Below are 19,207 nucleotides of genomic sequence, written 5' to 3' on the forward strand. Positions count from 1 at the left end.
GTCTTACTTCAGCTACACATCCTTAGCCTCTCTCTCCCAGCTGTTTCTGTGCGCAATAGGCTATACGCCTCGGATGCAAGACTCTCCTCTTCTCGTGAAATCCCAGGAAAAGCTATAGGCTACAAAATCTATAGGACATTTATTTTGATCATGTTTTATACTAGGCCTTATAGCCCATTCAAGGAAAGAAGCAGGCTTGGCCTTGCTAATTGCTGAATGTAAAACAGGCCTACAGCTTAGAAAATGCATGTCGGGAAAGTTGAGGAACGAATGTGCATTGGTGTGATCACTTTTGGCCGGTTATGATAATATTGTTGCACTGATGCATTGCAAATAGATGCACAGGACATACAGAGATGAGCACAGTGAAAAAGAAGACCCAAACGAATTGACAACTATTAGAAAAATTGAAATCACTTGCAAACCACTTGAGCAACGAGGCAATGACATGCTGTAAAAGATGTGCAGGGTAAACAGCGTTTGTTGTTGAATTGGTACATTTAGAACACGTGTTACTATATTAGTTTTCATTGGGCTTACGTGTATATTGAAGTATTACTTGCAGTTGTGTCTATGAAAATGAACACACCCTGAAAGCACTGAATGGTCTAAACCAGTATCTCTGCGTTAGAGACCTCACAAATGGTCTTGGGTTACCACCTTATTAATAGTCCGCATGCAGTAGAATGTGTTGATCAGATGATTGACAGGTGTAGGACTGTAGAACGATAAACTATAAACTTTCCTCTAGTGTGGATGCTCACCAACGTTTTATAGTTATGTAGCCTATAGTTTATTATTATAGTTATCGTTATAGTTATTGGATTGGTGGCCTTATCTCTGCCACAACACAACTAACATTATTCTCACAACAAAACTATCCTACTAGTAGGTCTAGCTAACGTTAGCGAACTTGAATTAAATAAATATAAAATTACACATACACTTATTTACTTGACTTTTATACTCTATAAATGAACTTTTTCAAATAATTTACTCTGGCAAGTTTGCCACTGACGCACTGTAGTAGGGAAATAAAGCGGAAGTCGAATCCATCACTTCCGTTGTTTGGCTGTGCCCATAGAAACGTTTGAAAAGGAGGTGGATCGATAAGGCTTGTTTTGAGGACACTCCTATAGGTCAGATTTGTTTTGAGGACACTCCTATAGGTCAGATTTGTTTTGAGGACACTCCTATAAGTCAGATTTGTTTTGAGGACACTCCTATAGGTCAGATTTGTTTTGAGGACACTCCTATAAGTCAGATTTGTTTTGAGGACACTCCTATAGGTCAGATTTGTTTTGAGGACACTCCTATAGGTCAGATTTGTTTTGAGGACACTCCTATAGGTCAGATTTGTTTTGAGGACACTCCTATAGGTCAGATTTGTTTTGAGGACACTCCTATAAGTCAGATTTGTTTTGAGGCCCACAAGACAGGCAAGGGTTTGTTGGGAGAAAAGTTAAACAGGCCATAGAGATTAGGGAATTTTAGCCATAGATATAGATACTGTCTGTGATTTTAGCCCTGACACAAAGCAGAGGACCGGGGTATAACACTTTCTATTGATTCTGGCAGGTTGAGACTATAATATATTGTTGCTGTTTAGATCCCATTCAATCACAAGAGGGAAATCAGAGAACTGTAATATGAACAGGAAATACATCTACCATCTACTGTGAACTTGTCTCCGATGTATATAATTGACGAAAATCACTGAGGCGGTATGCTATCATTGAACAATAGGAATATGCCAGTTGTCAAGTGCTCAGTTTGATCAAAAGCCTAGTGAAGTTAGCAGTAAGCATAAAGACAACAATCTCCAAGACATCCATCTTATACAAGTGCCACCCTGTCTATTGATAGCTGGTAAAACAAGACAGAAAAACTTAAAAGGATGAAAGTATCCTCACACAGATATCTCAAACAACATCTAGAGGACGCCACATTATTTGTTGTTCATTTGATTGTTTTACATGTTGAGAAGCATCAGAAGGATATCGCTCCTATTTTGCCTGTCAGGTGGACTGAATAATTGTTTCTATTTGATTCTATATGTTTATAAGTAAAGCATTCACATACCTCTATGACAGTTTGGATGCCTGCTAAAACACAAAGTTTTACAGAATTTTATGAACAAAACTAGTGAAGATTAGAACACTTGCTTTCATTAAAAAAAACAACAATATTTATAGAAAATCAGTTCTAAGAGGGGAAAATACAGTGAGGGAAAAAAGTATTTGATCCCCTGCTGATTTTGTACGTTTGCCCACTGACAAAGAAATGATCAGTCTATAATTTTAATGGTAGGTTTATTTGAACAGTGAGAGACAGAATAACAACAAAAAAATCCAGAAAAATGCATGTCAAAAATTGTATAAAATGATTTGCATTTTAATGAGGGAAATAAGTATTTGACCCCTCTGCAAAACATGACTTAGTACTTGGTGGCAAAACCCTTGTTGGCAATCACAGAGGTCAGACATTTCTTGTAGTTGGCCACCAGGTTTGCACACATCTCAGGAGGGATTTTGTCCCACTCCTCTTTGCAGATCTTCTCCAAGTCATTAAGGTTTCGAGGCTGACGTTTGGCAACTCAAATCTTCAGCTCCCTCCACAGATTTTCTATGGGATTAAGGTCTGGAGACTGGCTAGGCCACTCCAGGACCTTAATATGCTTCTTCTTGAGCCACTCCTTTGTTGCCTTGGCCGTGTGTTTTGGGTCAGTGTCATGCTGGAATACCCATCCACGACCCATTTTCAATGCCCAAGATTTGATGGTACATGGCCCCGTCCATCGTCCCTTTGATGCGGTGAAGTTGTCCTGTCCCCTTAGCAGAAAAACACCCCCAAAGCATAATGTTTCCACCTCCATGTTTGACGGTGGGGATGGTGTTCCTGGGGTCATAGGCAGCATTCCTCCTACTCCAAACACGGCAAGTTGAGTTGATGCCAAAGAGTTGAGTTGATGCCAAAGAGCTCCATCACAACACTTTCACCCAGTTGTCCTCTGAATCATTCAGATGTTCATTGGCAAACTTCAGACGGGCATGTATATGTGCTTTCTTGAGCAGGGGGACCATGCGGGCGCTGCAGGATTTCAGTCCTTCACGGCGTAGTGTGTTACCAATTGTTTTCTTGGTGACTATGGTCCCAGCTGCCTAGAGATCATTGACAAGATCCTCCCGTGTAGTTCTGGGCTGATTCCTCACCGTTCTCATGATCATCGCAACTCAACGAGGTGAGATCTTGCATGGAGCCTCAGGCCGAGGGAGATTGACAGTTCTTTTGTGTTTCTTCCATTTGAGAATAATCGCACCAACTGTTGTCACCTAGCCCATTCCAGCCTTGTGTAGGTCTACAATCTTGTCCCTGACATCCTTGGAGAGCTCTTTGGTCTTGGCCATGGTGGAGAGTTTGGAATCTGATTGATTGATTGCTTCTGTAGACAGGTGCCTTTTATACAGGTAACAAGCTGAGATTAGGAGCACTCCCTTTAAGAGTGTGCTCCTAATCTCAGCTCGTTACCTGTATAAAAGACACCTGGGAGCCAGAAATCTTTCTGATTGAGAGGGGGTCAAATACTTATTTCACTCATTAAAATGCAAATCAATTTATAACATTTTTGACATGTGTTTTTCTGGATTTTTTTGTTGTTATTCTGTCTCTCACTGTTCAAATAAACCTACCATTAAAATTATAGACTGATCATTTCTTTGTCAGTGGGCAAACGTACAAAATCAGCAGGGGATCAAATACTTTTTTCCCTCACTGTACATTTATGAAAATAAATCAAGCAAACAAGGCTATAGTAGCAAACATATTTACAGTAGTAACTGTTACCTATGGGATTGAATTTAACACTTCAGTTACAGACTGGAGTATTTCAAAGAGCTCCTGAAACCTCTTCCCCAAGTCAATTACGAGATTTCAAACTTTCCGTAAACAGGAATTCTGTTTTTCCTGGGTGACCTAGTTGTCTTTTGTGAGTAGGTTTTAGCCGGAGCAGTTTGACAGTCAACAGATAAGATGGATTAAGCTTTTTTTTCATCCAGTTTTGATGTGAACAGCGTAAAAGCGGGTTAAATCATCCAGTTTCAGGAGTATTTTTAAATGCCTGGAGATAGTGTGATAAAGAGGATAAACCTAAGACTTGGGCTGGGAAGGTCAAGGTGGCGGTTTTAGAGAGCAACTACCCGCTGATGAGGCCAGCTCCCTGTCTCTCTCAGAGCAGACTGGGTATAGCAGCCAAGCCCACCTCTCATCACCGCCAGAACAGATACATGTGACGAGTGAAACAAAATCCACCAAGCCCACTACGGCGGCATCAAAGAGCCATGCACCTACTGTCTGTCGGTGAGTGTGAGTGTGAGTGTGTGTGTGTGTGTGTGTGTGTGTGTGTGTGTGTGTGTGTGTGTGTGTGTGTGTGTGTGTGTGTGTGTGTGTTTTCAGGGGAAATGGGAGTATAGGTGATGTATAGTGCATGAGGTCTATATAGTACAGAGATGGTCCTCTGTAGCTCAGCAGGTAGAGCACGGCATCACTGAGTTGAAGTGATGGTTAAGGTGAGTGAGCATCACAGGGTTTCAAATCACCTGACAGGCTTTCTCATTACAATCCAGTCTCTAAATGATTTACATCAGACATACTGTACTGTACTGTACTGTAGGATCTGTTACCATAAATCATCAGACATACTGTGCTGTACTGTACTGTACTGTACTGTAGGATCTGTTACCATAAATCATCAGACATACTGTACTGTACTGTAGGATCTGTTACCATAAATCATCAGACATACTGTGCTGTACTGTACTGTACTGTAGGATCTGTTACCATAAATCATCAGACATACTGTACTGTACTGTAGGATCTGTTACCATAAATCATCAGACATACTGTGCTGTACTGTACTGTACTGTAGGATCTGTTACCATAAATCAGACATACTGTGCTGTACTGTACTGTACTGTAGGATCTATTACCATAAAATGACTCCCGGCAGAAGGATGTATGGAGCAGAAAGTAAAAGAAAAATGGATACAGCACGTCATTTTATAAAAATAATTCAATACACAGCCTTTAACAAGAAATAAAACAAATATTAGAATATAAATCATATTTTATGAGGCTATTATACACTGTAACAGTAACTGCATCTTTTAATTACAGTAATAGTGCAGTTTGTTCAATTTAAAGTGAAATAAATACATACTGCACATATGCACCTTTTGAACATACAGCATGGGGATTGAAGTCTTGTCGAATTCTCTCCAACCTGACTTCAGGCATGCTCAGTATGGACAGAGGAAGTGACTGCCACAGTCATGTGATCCGCTCTAGCTAATCCTGAATCACATGTACATTTTAAGTCACATGGTGGTGGAAAGACTATTGAGAATAGACGGCACCCCAAATAACAACACATCTAATTTACAAAAAAATACTACTCACTTCCATGACATGCTATAACATAACATATCACCCCCGTTCAGATGGGAGACAAGTGAAGTTCGGTACGTTGGAGACATTAGGGACATATTTAGCAACATTTTGTGGATGGCTTTTCCCCCACTGCTTCCCATGTCAGTGACAGGGGAGAGTAATCCTATACACAGACTGCTATTGTGAAATGAGAAACTAGCCTCCTTCACTGCCAGAGACCAGATGCACCTCTCTCTCTATCCTAATCTGTAAACGACTTAAAGGAGCCTTATCTCCAGGCTCTTCTGCTTCATTTCATGCTTGATTTACTTTAATTTGTCTGATAGTGCACGAGGATTTGGAAATGGCCCATCTTTCGGCGGAAAATGTTCTGATTTTTCTCCGGCATTGTTATGTGGAGGTTTTTGACTTCTCTCTCTCTCTCTCTTCCACTCTCTCTTCCACTCTCTCTTCCACTCTCTCTCTTACTCTCTCTCTCTCTCTCTCTCTCGCTCCACCCGCTTTCTCTCTCTCCCTCCATCTCTCCATTGCTTCCTTGAGAGGGAATCTCGCTCCAGTGCAGCAGTCTGTTTGAGTGCATTTAGTATCGAGCTAACGCAGCAGAAACAGTTTTTCCTTTTCCATGTGGTGGTGGTGTGGTGTGATGATTTTGTGATGGGCAACGCCGACACTAGAGTCTTGTTTGCCTTTCAGATTCTCACTGCGCGCGGTGCAGCCGAGTGCTTCAAACCACAAAGATCTTATGTTTAAGTTAAGAGGCGGCTGGCCCTCCAGTTTAGCAAGTGGGTGAGCGGCTGGCACTGATAAAGTTGCTCCACAATGGAGGAGCCGGGGACGGGGACAAGCAACATGTCTACAGTCAGATGGCTGGCTGATGGAGCTCTATTCTGGTGGCCCACTGACTGACTGACTGACTGACTGACTGACTGACTGAAGTGTTTGCATGGCTCTGGCTGTTCACATCACATCACCAGGGTTTCTCTGGGTTGTTAACGAATGGCAGCTGATCAGTGAGCTGTGATTAGGACAAGTATATCTCTCCACAGATTCTCAATCATCTCCATTCTCCTTCCAATGAGCCAAGCTAGGAACCAACACACAAATTATATATTGTCGTGTCAATAATTACAAATAACTATGATGTTTTTTCAACAGTATAATGCAGTATAATCATAACTGTAATACGGAGGTAGTGAGGTTAAAGCTGTAGCCTGTAATTTGTTTCCATTCTTTCCAATAAACAGGTAACCAAGACAACTTTCTACTATGGAGGGTTTGATTTAAATGAGTCACAACTTACATATTCAGCCTCTCCCACTCTGACATGCAGTGTTACTGGCCCTCCCTCCAGACAATGGCAGAAACAAGTGAGAAACCACACACACACGCACGCAAGCACTCACACGCACACACTGACCATAATACATACACATCTATACACACACACACACACACACACACACACACACACACAGGAAAGAGCGAGGAGAACATTGAAATTCATCTCACAGCCGGAATTGACTTAATTGCGGGTCTGTGCACGGTGATAAACGGAGTGATGATCCGGCAACACGTCTTTATCCATGCTTTGCTTTAATTAACGCCGGCTTGTTTGTTGAAAAGATGATTAATATGCCAATGAAAATTGCATAATTGAATACCACAACACTCACAATCAGGAAGGAACATGCGGTTTTTTATTAACTTTTTATTATCATTATTATTACTATTATTTGGTATTTTAATTCAGTTGACAACCAGTGCCCGCCCCCCCAACTTCACACAAAACCCAGCTGGAATTGGCGTGACCAGGGGCCAAGCCGGACACAGCTGTTCATCACCACACACACTGTCTGAGAGACAGGGCCACTGCTCTGATATCAATACCTTTCACTAGGAGGAGAGACTGTGTGTGTGTGTGTGTGTGTGAGAGAGTGTGAGTGTGAGTGTGAGTGTGAGAGAGAGAGAGAGAGAGAGAGAGAGAGAGAGAGAGAGAGAGAGAGAGAGAGAGAGAGAGAGAGAGAGAGCGAGAAAGAGGGAGAGAGAGAGGGTGAAGTTTAAGATTTACATTCCCACAGCCAAACCATATGCATTGATGACTTGAGGTGCTCTGTTTTCAAACGGAATTTAAACAAAAAGTTACCATAAATAGCGCAAATATATGTACATAAAATATGACCCAGTGCAGCTACTCAGTAAGATTCTGTTGAACTCTCAATGAATCATGGAGGAGCAGCACTGAGAAAAACAAACAAATATAGTTTATATACTTACAGCAAAATGAAATCTTATGGAGTGCAGAGGGATTCAACTTCCTGTAAGTTTCAGTTGAGTAACTCATAGTCTAACATCCTCTCAAATAACTTGCACGAAACATCTCCATGCAGATTTTAAATACACAAATCACATATTCACCCGATTAAGTGATACTTCTCCAAATAAGTAGAAGACTCAGAGGGTGTAATTACTGCAGAACAAACATATTCAGAGTGTTAAAGAAAGAATGCAGCATTGGGAACTAAGTCCCCCAGGGCAGAATCACTGCCAGCAACTGTGTTCAGCTTCATATTTACCAACAGCTTTCATTCTCATTGAATTCTGTCATGAAAAAAGAAACACTGAAAATTAAGATGTGATTTTCCAATGATACAGTGATTATCTTGAAAAATGTGACAATCAATAGAATCTATATCTATTGACTTTTTTAATTTCACTGTTGCAGCCAACATACTGTACCTACGCAAACTATTACTCAAAATACCTACAATGATAATAACAGCAATTTAATTCAGTCCTATTTTAGATGATATAACTAACAACCGTGAAGTTTTGCCATAAAGCCTCTTAGTACAGTATATCGGATCAGTGAGTACATTTGCATGGAAGAACTGCAGCATAAGAGTGAAGTGATTTCTCTAATCTCTTGTTGAATATTTAATCAACACAATCAAACATTCTTTTCATGGTGTGTGTGTGTGTGTGTGTGTGTGTAGGCTATACATGTATGTGTCTGTGTGAGGAAGTGAATTTAGTGTGAAGTAGAGAGAGCATAGCAAGTTTCTATTTTGCAGTGTGGAGTACCAGGTTAGACGTTCACCACACATACACGGCTTGCTCTGGGCCAGGGATGGCCCACAATTTCAGAAAAACCTTGATGAGAAAATGAGTGCTGAGATTGCAGTTTAGTTTCCATGTTTTCATTCCCAAAGTTCCTAGCTGTTGTTCATAGTTTCATCTGAAATCTCATCATTATTTTTCCAATACTTGATAAAACACTTTGAATAAAACCACTGAGAGAGATAAAACATCCTTTTGAGAGAGAATCGCTATGATGCACGTCCAAATATGTTGATTTGAGGAAAAAATGTATAAACAACTTGAACGAGTCTCCAGTGTTTTCTACTTTGCTGAAATAAAAGTCCAGACTACGTCTGTAAGTCAACTTAACATGCTTTAGGTACTGTATGTATCTATCTATCAGATGAGGTGGTTGCTACATCCTGGTCTTATGATCATTCTGCCCAGACAGGCAGTTCTACAGATGAGGTGGTTGCTACATCCTGGTCTTATGATCATTCTGCCCAGACAGGCAGTTCTACAGATGAGGTGGTTGCTACATCCTGGTCTTATGATCATTCTGCCCAGACAGGCAGTTCTACAGATGAGGTGGTTGCTACATCCTGGTCTTATGATCATTCTGCCCAGACAGGCAGTTCTACAGACGTATGATCTTCATTTTAATACCCTGTTGCAATGCAGGAAATGTAGAACTTGTATGTGAGGTTTAAAAAGCCTTCTGAAGTTTGTAATTTCCATTTGGAAATTTCAGACTTGATTTTCCTTTACGAAAAACGTATCAACCCCTACAAAAATGTCCATTAATTATAATCCACATAATAATTCACATTTCCTGTTGCTGCAGGATTATTGTCCTGCTGTAGCAAACTGGCTCAAATTAAGATCCTACATCTGTATCAAACCATTCAAGTGGGTTTTGCGAGCTACATTTCCAGCATTCAAAAGCTCTGCAAACTCCTCCTGAAGGATTCATCTACATCCTAATATTTCCAATCCAATTTAACCCGAGCAGTCGGAGTGGTCTGAGCACTAGTTTACCAATCTCTGCTTTCCAAGACTCTGTGTGCTGAAGGCTTGAGGGGTTCAATCAATGGTGCTTTGATCTCGACTGGAACTATAATTATTTAACATTGTTACAAGGATTTCTCTAATCCATCCTAGCATTAAATCCCTTTTACACCCTCATCTTCTGCAGCCCTAATCTGCATCTGTGCACGGAGTTTGTCTCTTTCTCTCATTCCAGCACCCCTTCCTCCCTCCTTCCGTACCACATCCTCAATTAATAGACTTCAGAGTCAGAATTAAAAATGCACTGTTGCCGTGCAGAACTTGTCAGGTGCCAGAAGAACTCTCATTAACAGTGTGTGTGTGTGTGTGTGTGTGTGTGTGTGTGTGTGTGTGTGTGTGTGTGTGTGTGTTCAGGATGGACTCCTCTAGAGGTGCGATGACAACGATCTGTATAGGAAGTGTGCTGCCCCAGCCTGCGGACTGGGGTCATCTCACAGTTACCTCATAGTGTGCTATAATTATGTAGCCACAAACATGAAGGTGTACGGGTGAATTCATAGCATTTTTTATATCCCATTTGGACAACAAACCTACTACACTGCATCTGCTGTATTATACTGTATCAGCAAAAAGCTTGTCCTGATGCATTCAGGTCATTATCGTCTGGAGTATACCAATGTAGGATCTTAATTTGATGCACAGCAGGAAATGCAAACTTGTAGTGTATTCGAGGTTTAAAAAGGCTTCCACTTTAAAATGTCAGACTTAATATGACCTAACAGTAAAGTGTATCAACCCCTACAAAAATGTCCATTAATTATAATCCACATAATAATTCACATTTCATGTTACTGCAGGATTATTTTCCTGCTGCAGCAAACTGGTTCAAATTAACATCCTACATCTGTAAACCCTAACCTGTTTATTTTGGTGGTCATTCTGACTCTCAACAAAGAGGGCCAGCGGTCCCCCTGTCCGTTCCTCCGTCCTCAAATATTTGTGACTCTGTGTTTCACAATGATATAAATAGCAGCACAGCGATGGCAAACATTTGTCGAGGCACCTGCCACGGTATCATGGCCATCTGCTCTACAAATTCTCCTCGCGTGACATATGTGCATAAAACCTAAAACGAAAACAATAACGTGTGGACCAGTAGGCGGGAACATCGCCATCGGCACACACTCAAAGGTGGGCCGGAGTAAAAACTGTGAGACTACTGTAGTCTTCATCTGAGGACAGACATGTATTGCCGTGCAGCTTTTGATGACTTGATGAAGGGGGTGTCGGCCGGCGGGAGATGAAGGGGGTGGGTGGATAGGGGAGGGGTCTGTTCCTGTCTGACCGTCGGACATCGTCTCGGAGGGCCACTCCTTCAGCTGACCCCAACCTGTCCGACCGTGGCTCATGCCCAGCTGGGACAGAGAGAAGGGTAGGTGGACAGGGCTGTGCCCGTTCAGGACCAGTCAAGCAGAAAGAATTATGGGCAAGGTGATCATCACTTCTGCTCACTTGTTTGTGTTTAGTGCTCTCCTCCCTTCTCCTTCCCTGCCCCTGTTTCCTTCACAAACTTTCTCACCCAGATGCTGGTGCAATCTGGGACGCATTATCTTCAAGTAAGACTGTTTGTCAGACGTATCTTACTTGGTACAAATAGAGGCAGCGTGTTGTTTAGTTTATTTGAACAGTAAAATGACATGGTATCATGCTAACACCGAGATGGAAGATTACATTATGTTTACAGATATACATCACAGAGTCTGCTTAATCAGCCATGTAAGCCTAAGCTAACAACTGCATTCCTCCAAACGTAGGGAGAACGTTTTACTCTGTACAGTATCGAGACAAAACCACACGAGAAGCAACGAGAGAGAGCCTCCTCTGAAGCTAACTGAGTTTCCATGTCTTTTCACGGGGGTGTGGCTCATAAGAGCAGACCAGTAGATTAGAATGTGCAGAAGTTCATTAGACGCTAACGCTAGCTAAAACCCACCACTCTCATTTAGCCTTCAGGAACAGCGACAGATCTGTATCGGAGACAAAGTAGTCCATGGAAATGAGTGAAGAATAGCAGTACTTCACAGTCAGCTTTATCTCCCATTATAGTACATGGATTTCAAATATCCATGACGCCAAATGAACATGAAACAGCAGATCTCTGTGCTGATTGCTTCAGGGATGACATGGTTATACTGAGAACTCCCTGGGTGTTCTCTGTTCTATGAGAGAACTGACTTCAGAGGCAGAACACCCATCAGATTAATGAGTCACATGGTTCTACTGTCATTCTATACAGGAAGGAACACTGGGAAAATAGTAGTTCCAATGGCTGCGGGTTAGCATGGAGCTGGAAACACCAATGGCTGCGGGTTAGCATGGAGCTGGAAACACCAATGGCTGTGGGTTAGCATGGAGCTGGAAACACCAATGGCTGTGGGTTAGCATGGTGCTGGAAACACCAATGGCTGTGGGTTAGCATGGAGCTGGAAACACCAATGGCTGCGGGTTAGCATGGTGCTGGAAACACCAATGGCTGTGGGTTAGCATGGTGCTGGAAACACCAATGGCTGTGGGTTAGCATGGAGCTGGAAACACCAATGGCTGCGGGTTAGCATGGAGCTGGAAACACCAATGGCTGCGGGTTAGCATGGTGCTGGAAACACCAATGGCTGCGGGTTAGCATGGAGCTGGAAACACCAATGGCTGCGGGTTAGCATGGAGCTGGAAACACCAATGGCTGTGGGTTAGCATGGAGCTGGAAACACCAATGGCTGTGGGTTAGCATGGTGCTGGAAACACCAATGGCTGTGGGTTAGCATGGAGCTGGAAACACCAATGGCTGCGGGTTAGCATGGTGCTGGAAACACCAATGGCTGTGGGTTAGCATGGTGCTGGAAACACCAATGGCTGTGGGTTAGCATGGAGCTGGAAACACCAATGGCTGCGGGTTAGCATGGAGCTGGAAACACCAATGGCTGCGGGTTAGCATGGTGCTGGAAACACCAATGGCTGCGGGTTAGCATGGAGCTGGAAACACCAATGGCTGCGGGTTAGCATGGAGCTGGAAACACCAATGGCTGTGGGTTAGCATGGAGCTGGAAACACCAATGGCTGTGGGTTAGCATGGAGCTGGAAACACCAATGGCTGCGGGTTAGCATGGTGCTGGAAACACCAATGGCTGTGGGTTAGCATGGAGCTGGAAACACCAATGGCTGTGGGTTAGCATGGAGCTGGAAACACCAATGGCTGTGGGTTAGCATGGTGCTGGAAACACCAATGGCTGTGGGTTAGCATGGAGCTGGAAACACCAATGGCTGCGGGTTAGCATGGTGCTGGAAACACCAATGGCTGTGGGTTAGCATGGTGCTGGAAACACCAATGGCTGTGGGTTAGCATGGAGCTGGAAACACCAATGGCTGCGGGTTAGCATGGAGCTGGAAACACCAATGGCTGCGGGTTAGCATGGTGCTGGAAACACCAATGGCTGCGGGTTAGCATGGAGCTGGAAACACCAATGGCTGCGGGTTAGCATGGAGCTGGAAACACCAATGGCTGTGGGTTAGCATGGAGCTGGAAACACCAATGGCTGTGGGTTAGCATGGAGCTGGAAACACCAATGACTGCGGGTTAGCATGGTGCTGGAAACACCAATGGCTGTGGGTTAGCATGGAGCTGGAAACACCAATGGCTGTGGGTTAGCATGGAGCTGGAAACACCAATGGCTGTGGGTTAGCATGGAGCTGGAAACACCAATGGCTGTGGGTTAGCATGGAGCTGGAAACACCAATGGCTGTGGGTTAGCATGGTGCTGGAAACACCAATGGCTGTGGGTTAGCATGGAGCTGGAAACACCAATGGCTGTGGGTTAGCATGGAGCTGGAAACACCAATGGCTGTGGGTTAGCATGGAGCTGGAAACACCAATGGCTGCGGGTTAGCATGGAGCTGGAAACACCAATGGCTGCGGGTTAGCATGGAGCTGGAAACACCAATGGCTGTGGGTTAGCATGGAGCTGGAAACACCAATGGCTGCGGGTTAGCATGGTGCTGGAAACACCAATGGCTGCGGGTTAGCATGGAGCTGGAAACACCAATGGCTGCGGGTTAGCATGGAGCTGGAAACACCAATGGCTGTGGGTTAGCATGGAGCTGGAAACACCAATGGCTGTGGGTTAGCATGGAGCTGGAAACACCAATGGCTGCGGGTTAGCATGGTGCTGGAAACACCAATGGCTGTGGGTTAGCATGGAGCTGGAAACACCAATGGCTGTGGGTTAGCATGGAGCTGGAAACACCAATGGCTGTGGGTTAGCATGGAGCTGGAAACACCAATGGCTGTGGGTTAGCATGGAGCTGGAAACACCAATGGCTGTGGGTTAGCATGGTGCTGGAAACACCAATGGCTGTGGGTTAGCATGGAGCTGGAAACACCAATGGCTGTGGGTTAGCATGGAGCTGGAAACACCAATGGCTGTGGGTTAGCATGGTGCTGGAAACACCAATGGCTGTGGGTTAGCATGGTGCTGGAAACACCAATGGCTGTGGGTTAGCATGGTGCTGGAAACACCAATGGCTGTGGGTTAGCATGGTGCTGAAAACACCAATGGCTGTGGGTTAGCATGGTGCTGGAAACACCAATGGCTGTGGGTTAGCATGGTGCTGGAAACACCAATGGCTGTGGGTTAGCATGGTGCTGGAAACACCAATGGCTGTGGGTTAGCATGGTGCTGGAAACACCAATGTTGTGAGTTTGATTCCTTCATGGGCCACATAAACATGTGTCACTGTCCGTGTCAACTGTTCTGTAAGTAACTTTGGATCAAAGAGTCTTCTAAACGACTATATTACAACACTTGATATGTGTTCATCCTTACACGGTACATAAAGATGAAAAGATCAATTAGAGAATGTACTGTTGGCTGCTTTTGTCATTTTATCGACAGAGGAAAATGTCCAGGGTGGTTGGATAGGAAAACCAAAGACAGGTGAGGACGTAACAGCCATTATACATCCTATTCAGATACACACACTGAGTGATTAAAAATGATCCGATGCTGATCTTTATCGCACCTGCTTAAACTTAAGCCAAGAAATAACAAAGAGAGTTTGAATGCTACCACTATCTGAACATTTACAAAGAGATTACAGCGTAGACAGTCTCACACTAAATACATTTGCTTTTAATCTCTTTGAACAGGAAGCCATGTAATTTCAAAATGTTCGTATCTGATTGTCTGATTTCCCTCTTTATTCAAATTATAACATGCCCATCTGACTTTTCCAACACAATGGGAAAAATTAAAAAGGGAAATGACCTTTCATGGCAGGCGTGATGGGATAGTGAATGGCATTATTATGCTCAAAGATTCATTTCTTGCCCACTGCCCACAAAGACAACAGAAGGAGTGGCAGCCACATCCGGTTCTGAAACTATGTCTCTCTCATGGACTAGTAGAACATAAAGGATCTTAAGAAATACTAATGAGACTACCTGGAACTGAGAGGGAGTGCACCTTATCCTAACAAAATGATATTCATTATGTAGATAGTGTAGTAATGATGATATACTAACATATATGAGTATGGGTCCTTGGGGCTTTGACCAGGTAGATAGATACATGCCTGTATGTAGGAGTGGTCCGTTAGACAATAGTGCTATCTCATCTGAAGTCATGTTTCTGGAGTTAGAGTTTGAAAGAAACTCTAAGTATGAGGCAGACAATCCAGGGTCATGTTCATTAGGGCACACTGTATCAAAATGATTGGCAACAGTAAACTGAAATCTCTATTAGTATTGGACAAGTTCAGTCAGGTAGTTCAGTTAGGTAGGACCTTACTCAGTTTCAAACGTTTTCTCCCTATTGAACACCCCTAACCCCCAGTCAGTCCAGCAGTCAGTGTTATGAGTCTGTAATTCTCAATATTCTGACGGCTAAGGACAGAGAGAGAGAGTGCAAGAGATAGAGAGAGAAAGAGAGATGTCCTGAGAGCGAGAGAGAGAGAGAATAGAGACAGAGAGATATCGGTGTATAATTACAGCCAGTCAGAGCTCCCATCCCATCCTATCTCCCTTTCAAAGACAGCAGTATTTTTAAGCTCAGCGTTTTCCCCCGGCCCAAAGGGCCTTCTCTTCGTCATGTGATACCTGCTGTCTTTTTGTCATGGTGGCCCCCATAGTTGAGCGCTGACCCCCTCAGCCCTGTCTCCTGACTGATCACAGTGATGTTTTATTACTGTCGGCCCAGCCTCTCTAATCTTTAACCAGCAATGCTCATTTCTTTCCTCAGATTTAAATGCAAATGTAAAATTTAATGATAAATGCATTATCTGATAGGGGCCGATAACACTGATTCACTGTCAGTATAAAATACACACCGCAGGGGGCTTCAGCACCAGCACAACTTGTCCAAATCCCACTTTAATAAACGTATGTACCTGCTACAATAAATTCTTAAGGTCATATGCATTAGAAGGGAATCATATTTTGTGTGTTCAGCAATGTGGATATAATGCCCTCAACAGTAATTGCTGTGTTGCTATCTTGTTCGATGTATTATCCATCACTTTGATGAAGTGACTTTTAAGACGAACAAAAAAACAAGATACAACCATTTTTCTAAACCCTTGTGAAGAACAGCAAGGGGAATCTGCATGGTAAAATTAGATGTTAAAGACAAAATAAATATAGTAAAAAAAAAATATTATAAGCTTTCTTTTGGGGTTCCATTCTATGTTCAAGCACATATACAATAAGATTAAGAGCAAAGCAATTTCATCCACCCATTCAACACTGGTACGCTAACTTACTATTCAATGGGGATAATATACTCATTTAGGTCACCACATCACTTTTCCCAGTTTTTTATCTATTGTTGTTAGGAACCACATTTTATCCCAACTTTAGAGAATTTTGCGGCTTATATCTCATGTGCTTTGCTCTTTCCCTCTCTGGTAGATTTGAAAGCACTCATCCTACGAGGTGCTTTCCATTCCCAGCGGGCAAAATATGTCATTAGATGTCATAAAAAAAGTCACTTCCTGGTTGAAATACGGCTTTCTGGTTGAGGGATGTCAGATAACTGCTGGACAACCAGACGACAACCACCAGAAGAGAGAGAAATGACGTAAACTTACTTGGTCCATCCCAATCCTCTGGTCCTATGGCTGGGTGTCTGGACTCACTCTGCCCATCCATGTCTGACTCCCCTGCTTCTCCACTGCCATCTTCTTCACCTGTAGACAGACGGGGAGATGGGACAGGTTGGTCATACAGTGGCATGTTGAGTGACATCACTCACAGTTAAATCATATTGTTGCCACACCACGTTTGATCGAGGAGCACCCATATAATACAGTTGAAACAACTGTTATCAGTGCCTTCAGAAAGTATTCATACCCGTGGACTTATTCCACATTTTGTTGTGTTACAGCCTGAAGTCAAAATGGATTAAATATTTTTTTTTCTCACCCATCTACACACAATACCCTATAATGACAAAGTGAAAATATGTTTTTAGAAATGTTTACAAATGTATTAATAATGATATACAGAAATATCTCATTTACATAAGTATTCACACCCCAAAGTCAATGCATGTTAGAATCACCTTTGGCAGCTATTACAGCTGTGAGTCTTTCTGGGTAAGTCTCTAAGAGCCTTGCACACCTGGATTCTACGATATCTCCTCATTATTCTTTAAAAAATTCTTCAAGCTCTGTCAAGTTGGTTGTTCATCATTGCTAGACAGCCATTCTTGCCATAGATTTTCAAGCCGATTTTAGTCAAAAACATAACAACTACAGGCCATTCATTCACTGTCTTCTTGGAAAGCAACTCCAGTGAAGATTTGGTCTTGTGTTTTAGGTGATTGTCCTGATGAATTTGTCTCCCAGTGTCTGATGGAAAGCAGACTGAACCAGGTTTTCCTCTAGGATTTTGCCTGGGCTTAGCTTTATTCCATATATTTTTATCATAGAAAAGCTCCCTGGCCTTTGTAGATGACTAGTGCTGAACGATTAGTTCTTTTTGAGGTCGATTCGGTTTCGGTTCGATTATTCAAAAACAATCACGATTTTCGATTAAGTTTTCAATTGTTTTATTTTTACATGAAATGCACTATGCATTATGTAGGTTGAATGCAGTAACAACACAGAATAAAACTATTCATACGAGTCGCATGATGATACTGACTGCCCATTACTGCTTATCACTTATTAAAGTTACTTTACTTGAATAAAATATTTTAGTTGTTGTGTATATTACATTTGTTTTATACAATGACTTTATTATTTAATTCCAAGTCATCATCTCATCTCTATAGAGCTGCTGCCTATGCTGTCTGCCAAAATCACTATTTTAGTAGTTCTTCAAAGTAAATAAAGCATACTTTAATGACTGCTGAATACCAACTATCAATCACTAAGATCATGTATTTTCAGGTAAAAATACCTCGCAAAGCAACTGCTCTCTATGTATCCGTCCTGATCGAGCATTCTTCTGTCTCTTATATAAGCAGGCGTAGAATAAACAGACCGGACAGGTAGGAGCGCAATGGATTATGGTAATTGTGGTTAATTATCAAGTTCTGTGCTAAACTATGTAGATCATTGGCCTGTTGGAAACTACAACTCCCTACTACATCGCACAGTTCGGGTATGATCTGATTTATCTCTAGAGAAACTGCAGCGCAATGTGCGCATTGAGCTCACAGAAAAAAACTGAATGAAATGGAACTCAAATAATTGAACCAATGTCCATAAATTAGCTGTTTAAAAAACAAAAAAGAACCAACATTTTGATTAATTGCTCAGCGCTACCGATGACAAGCATACCCATAACATGATGCAGCCACCACTATGCTTGAAAATATGAAGAGTGGTACTCAGTGATGTGTTGTGTTGGATTTTCCAAAACATTACGCTTTGTATTCAGGACATAAAGTTAATTTCTTTGCCACATTTTTTGCAGTTTTACTTTAGTGCCTTATTGCAAACAGGATGCATGTTTTGGAATATTTTTTCTGTACAGGCTTCCTTCTTTTCACGCTGTTATTTACGTTAGCATTGTGAAGTAACTACAACGTTGTTGATCCATCCTCCCTATCACAGCCTTTAAACTGTTTTAATGTCACCATTGGCCTCATGGTGAAATCCCTGAGCGGTTTCCTTCCTCTCCGGCAACTGAGTTAGGAAGGATGTCACTATCTTTGTAGTAACTAGGTGTATTGATAAACCATCCAAAGTGTCATTAATAATTTCACCATGCTCAAATGGATGCTTTTTTTATTTTGACCTATCTACCAATATGTGCCCTTCTTTGTGAGGCATTGGAAAACCTCTCTGGTATTTGTGGTTGAATCTGTGTTTGAAGTTCACTGCTCAACTGAGGGACCTTACAGATAATTGTGTATGTGGGGTACAGAGACGATGTAGTCATTCAAAACTCATGTTAAACACTATTATTGCACACAGAGTGAGTCCATGCAACTTATTATGTGACTTGTTAAGCACATTTATACTCCTGAACTTATTTAGGCTTGCCATAACAAAGGGGTTGAATACTTATTGACTCAAGACATTTAAGCTTTTCATTTTTAATTAATTTGGGTTATTGTGTGTAGGCCAGTGACACAAACTCTCAATTGAATAAATATTACATCCAGGCTGTAACACAACA

General features: G+C 42.3%; 1 protein-coding gene across 3 annotated transcripts in view; it reads right to left on the bottom strand.

Moving 5' to 3' along the window:
- LOC115177556 (zinc finger protein ZFPM2) overlaps positions 1 to 19,207 on the bottom strand; it is a 222,001-nt gene that overhangs the window by 79,591 nt on the left and 123,203 nt on the right. For 2 of the 3 annotated variants that reach the window (XM_029738451.1, XM_029738450.1), the window contains exon 1: positions 16,666 to 16,935. In XM_029738451.1, the coding sequence (XP_029594311.1) occupies positions 16,666 to 16,822 (157 nt within the window). In that variant the 5' untranslated portion in view covers positions 16,823 to 16,935. Of the gene's footprint in view, positions 1 to 16,665; positions 16,936 to 19,207 lie in introns of those variants that run through there. The other variant, XM_029738452.1, reaches the window with a different exon arrangement.

Source organism: Salmo trutta, chromosome 37 (assembly GCF_901001165.1).
Source record: "Salmo trutta chromosome 37, fSalTru1.1, whole genome shotgun sequence".
NCBI lineage: Eukaryota > Metazoa > Chordata > Actinopteri > Salmoniformes > Salmonidae > Salmo > Salmo trutta.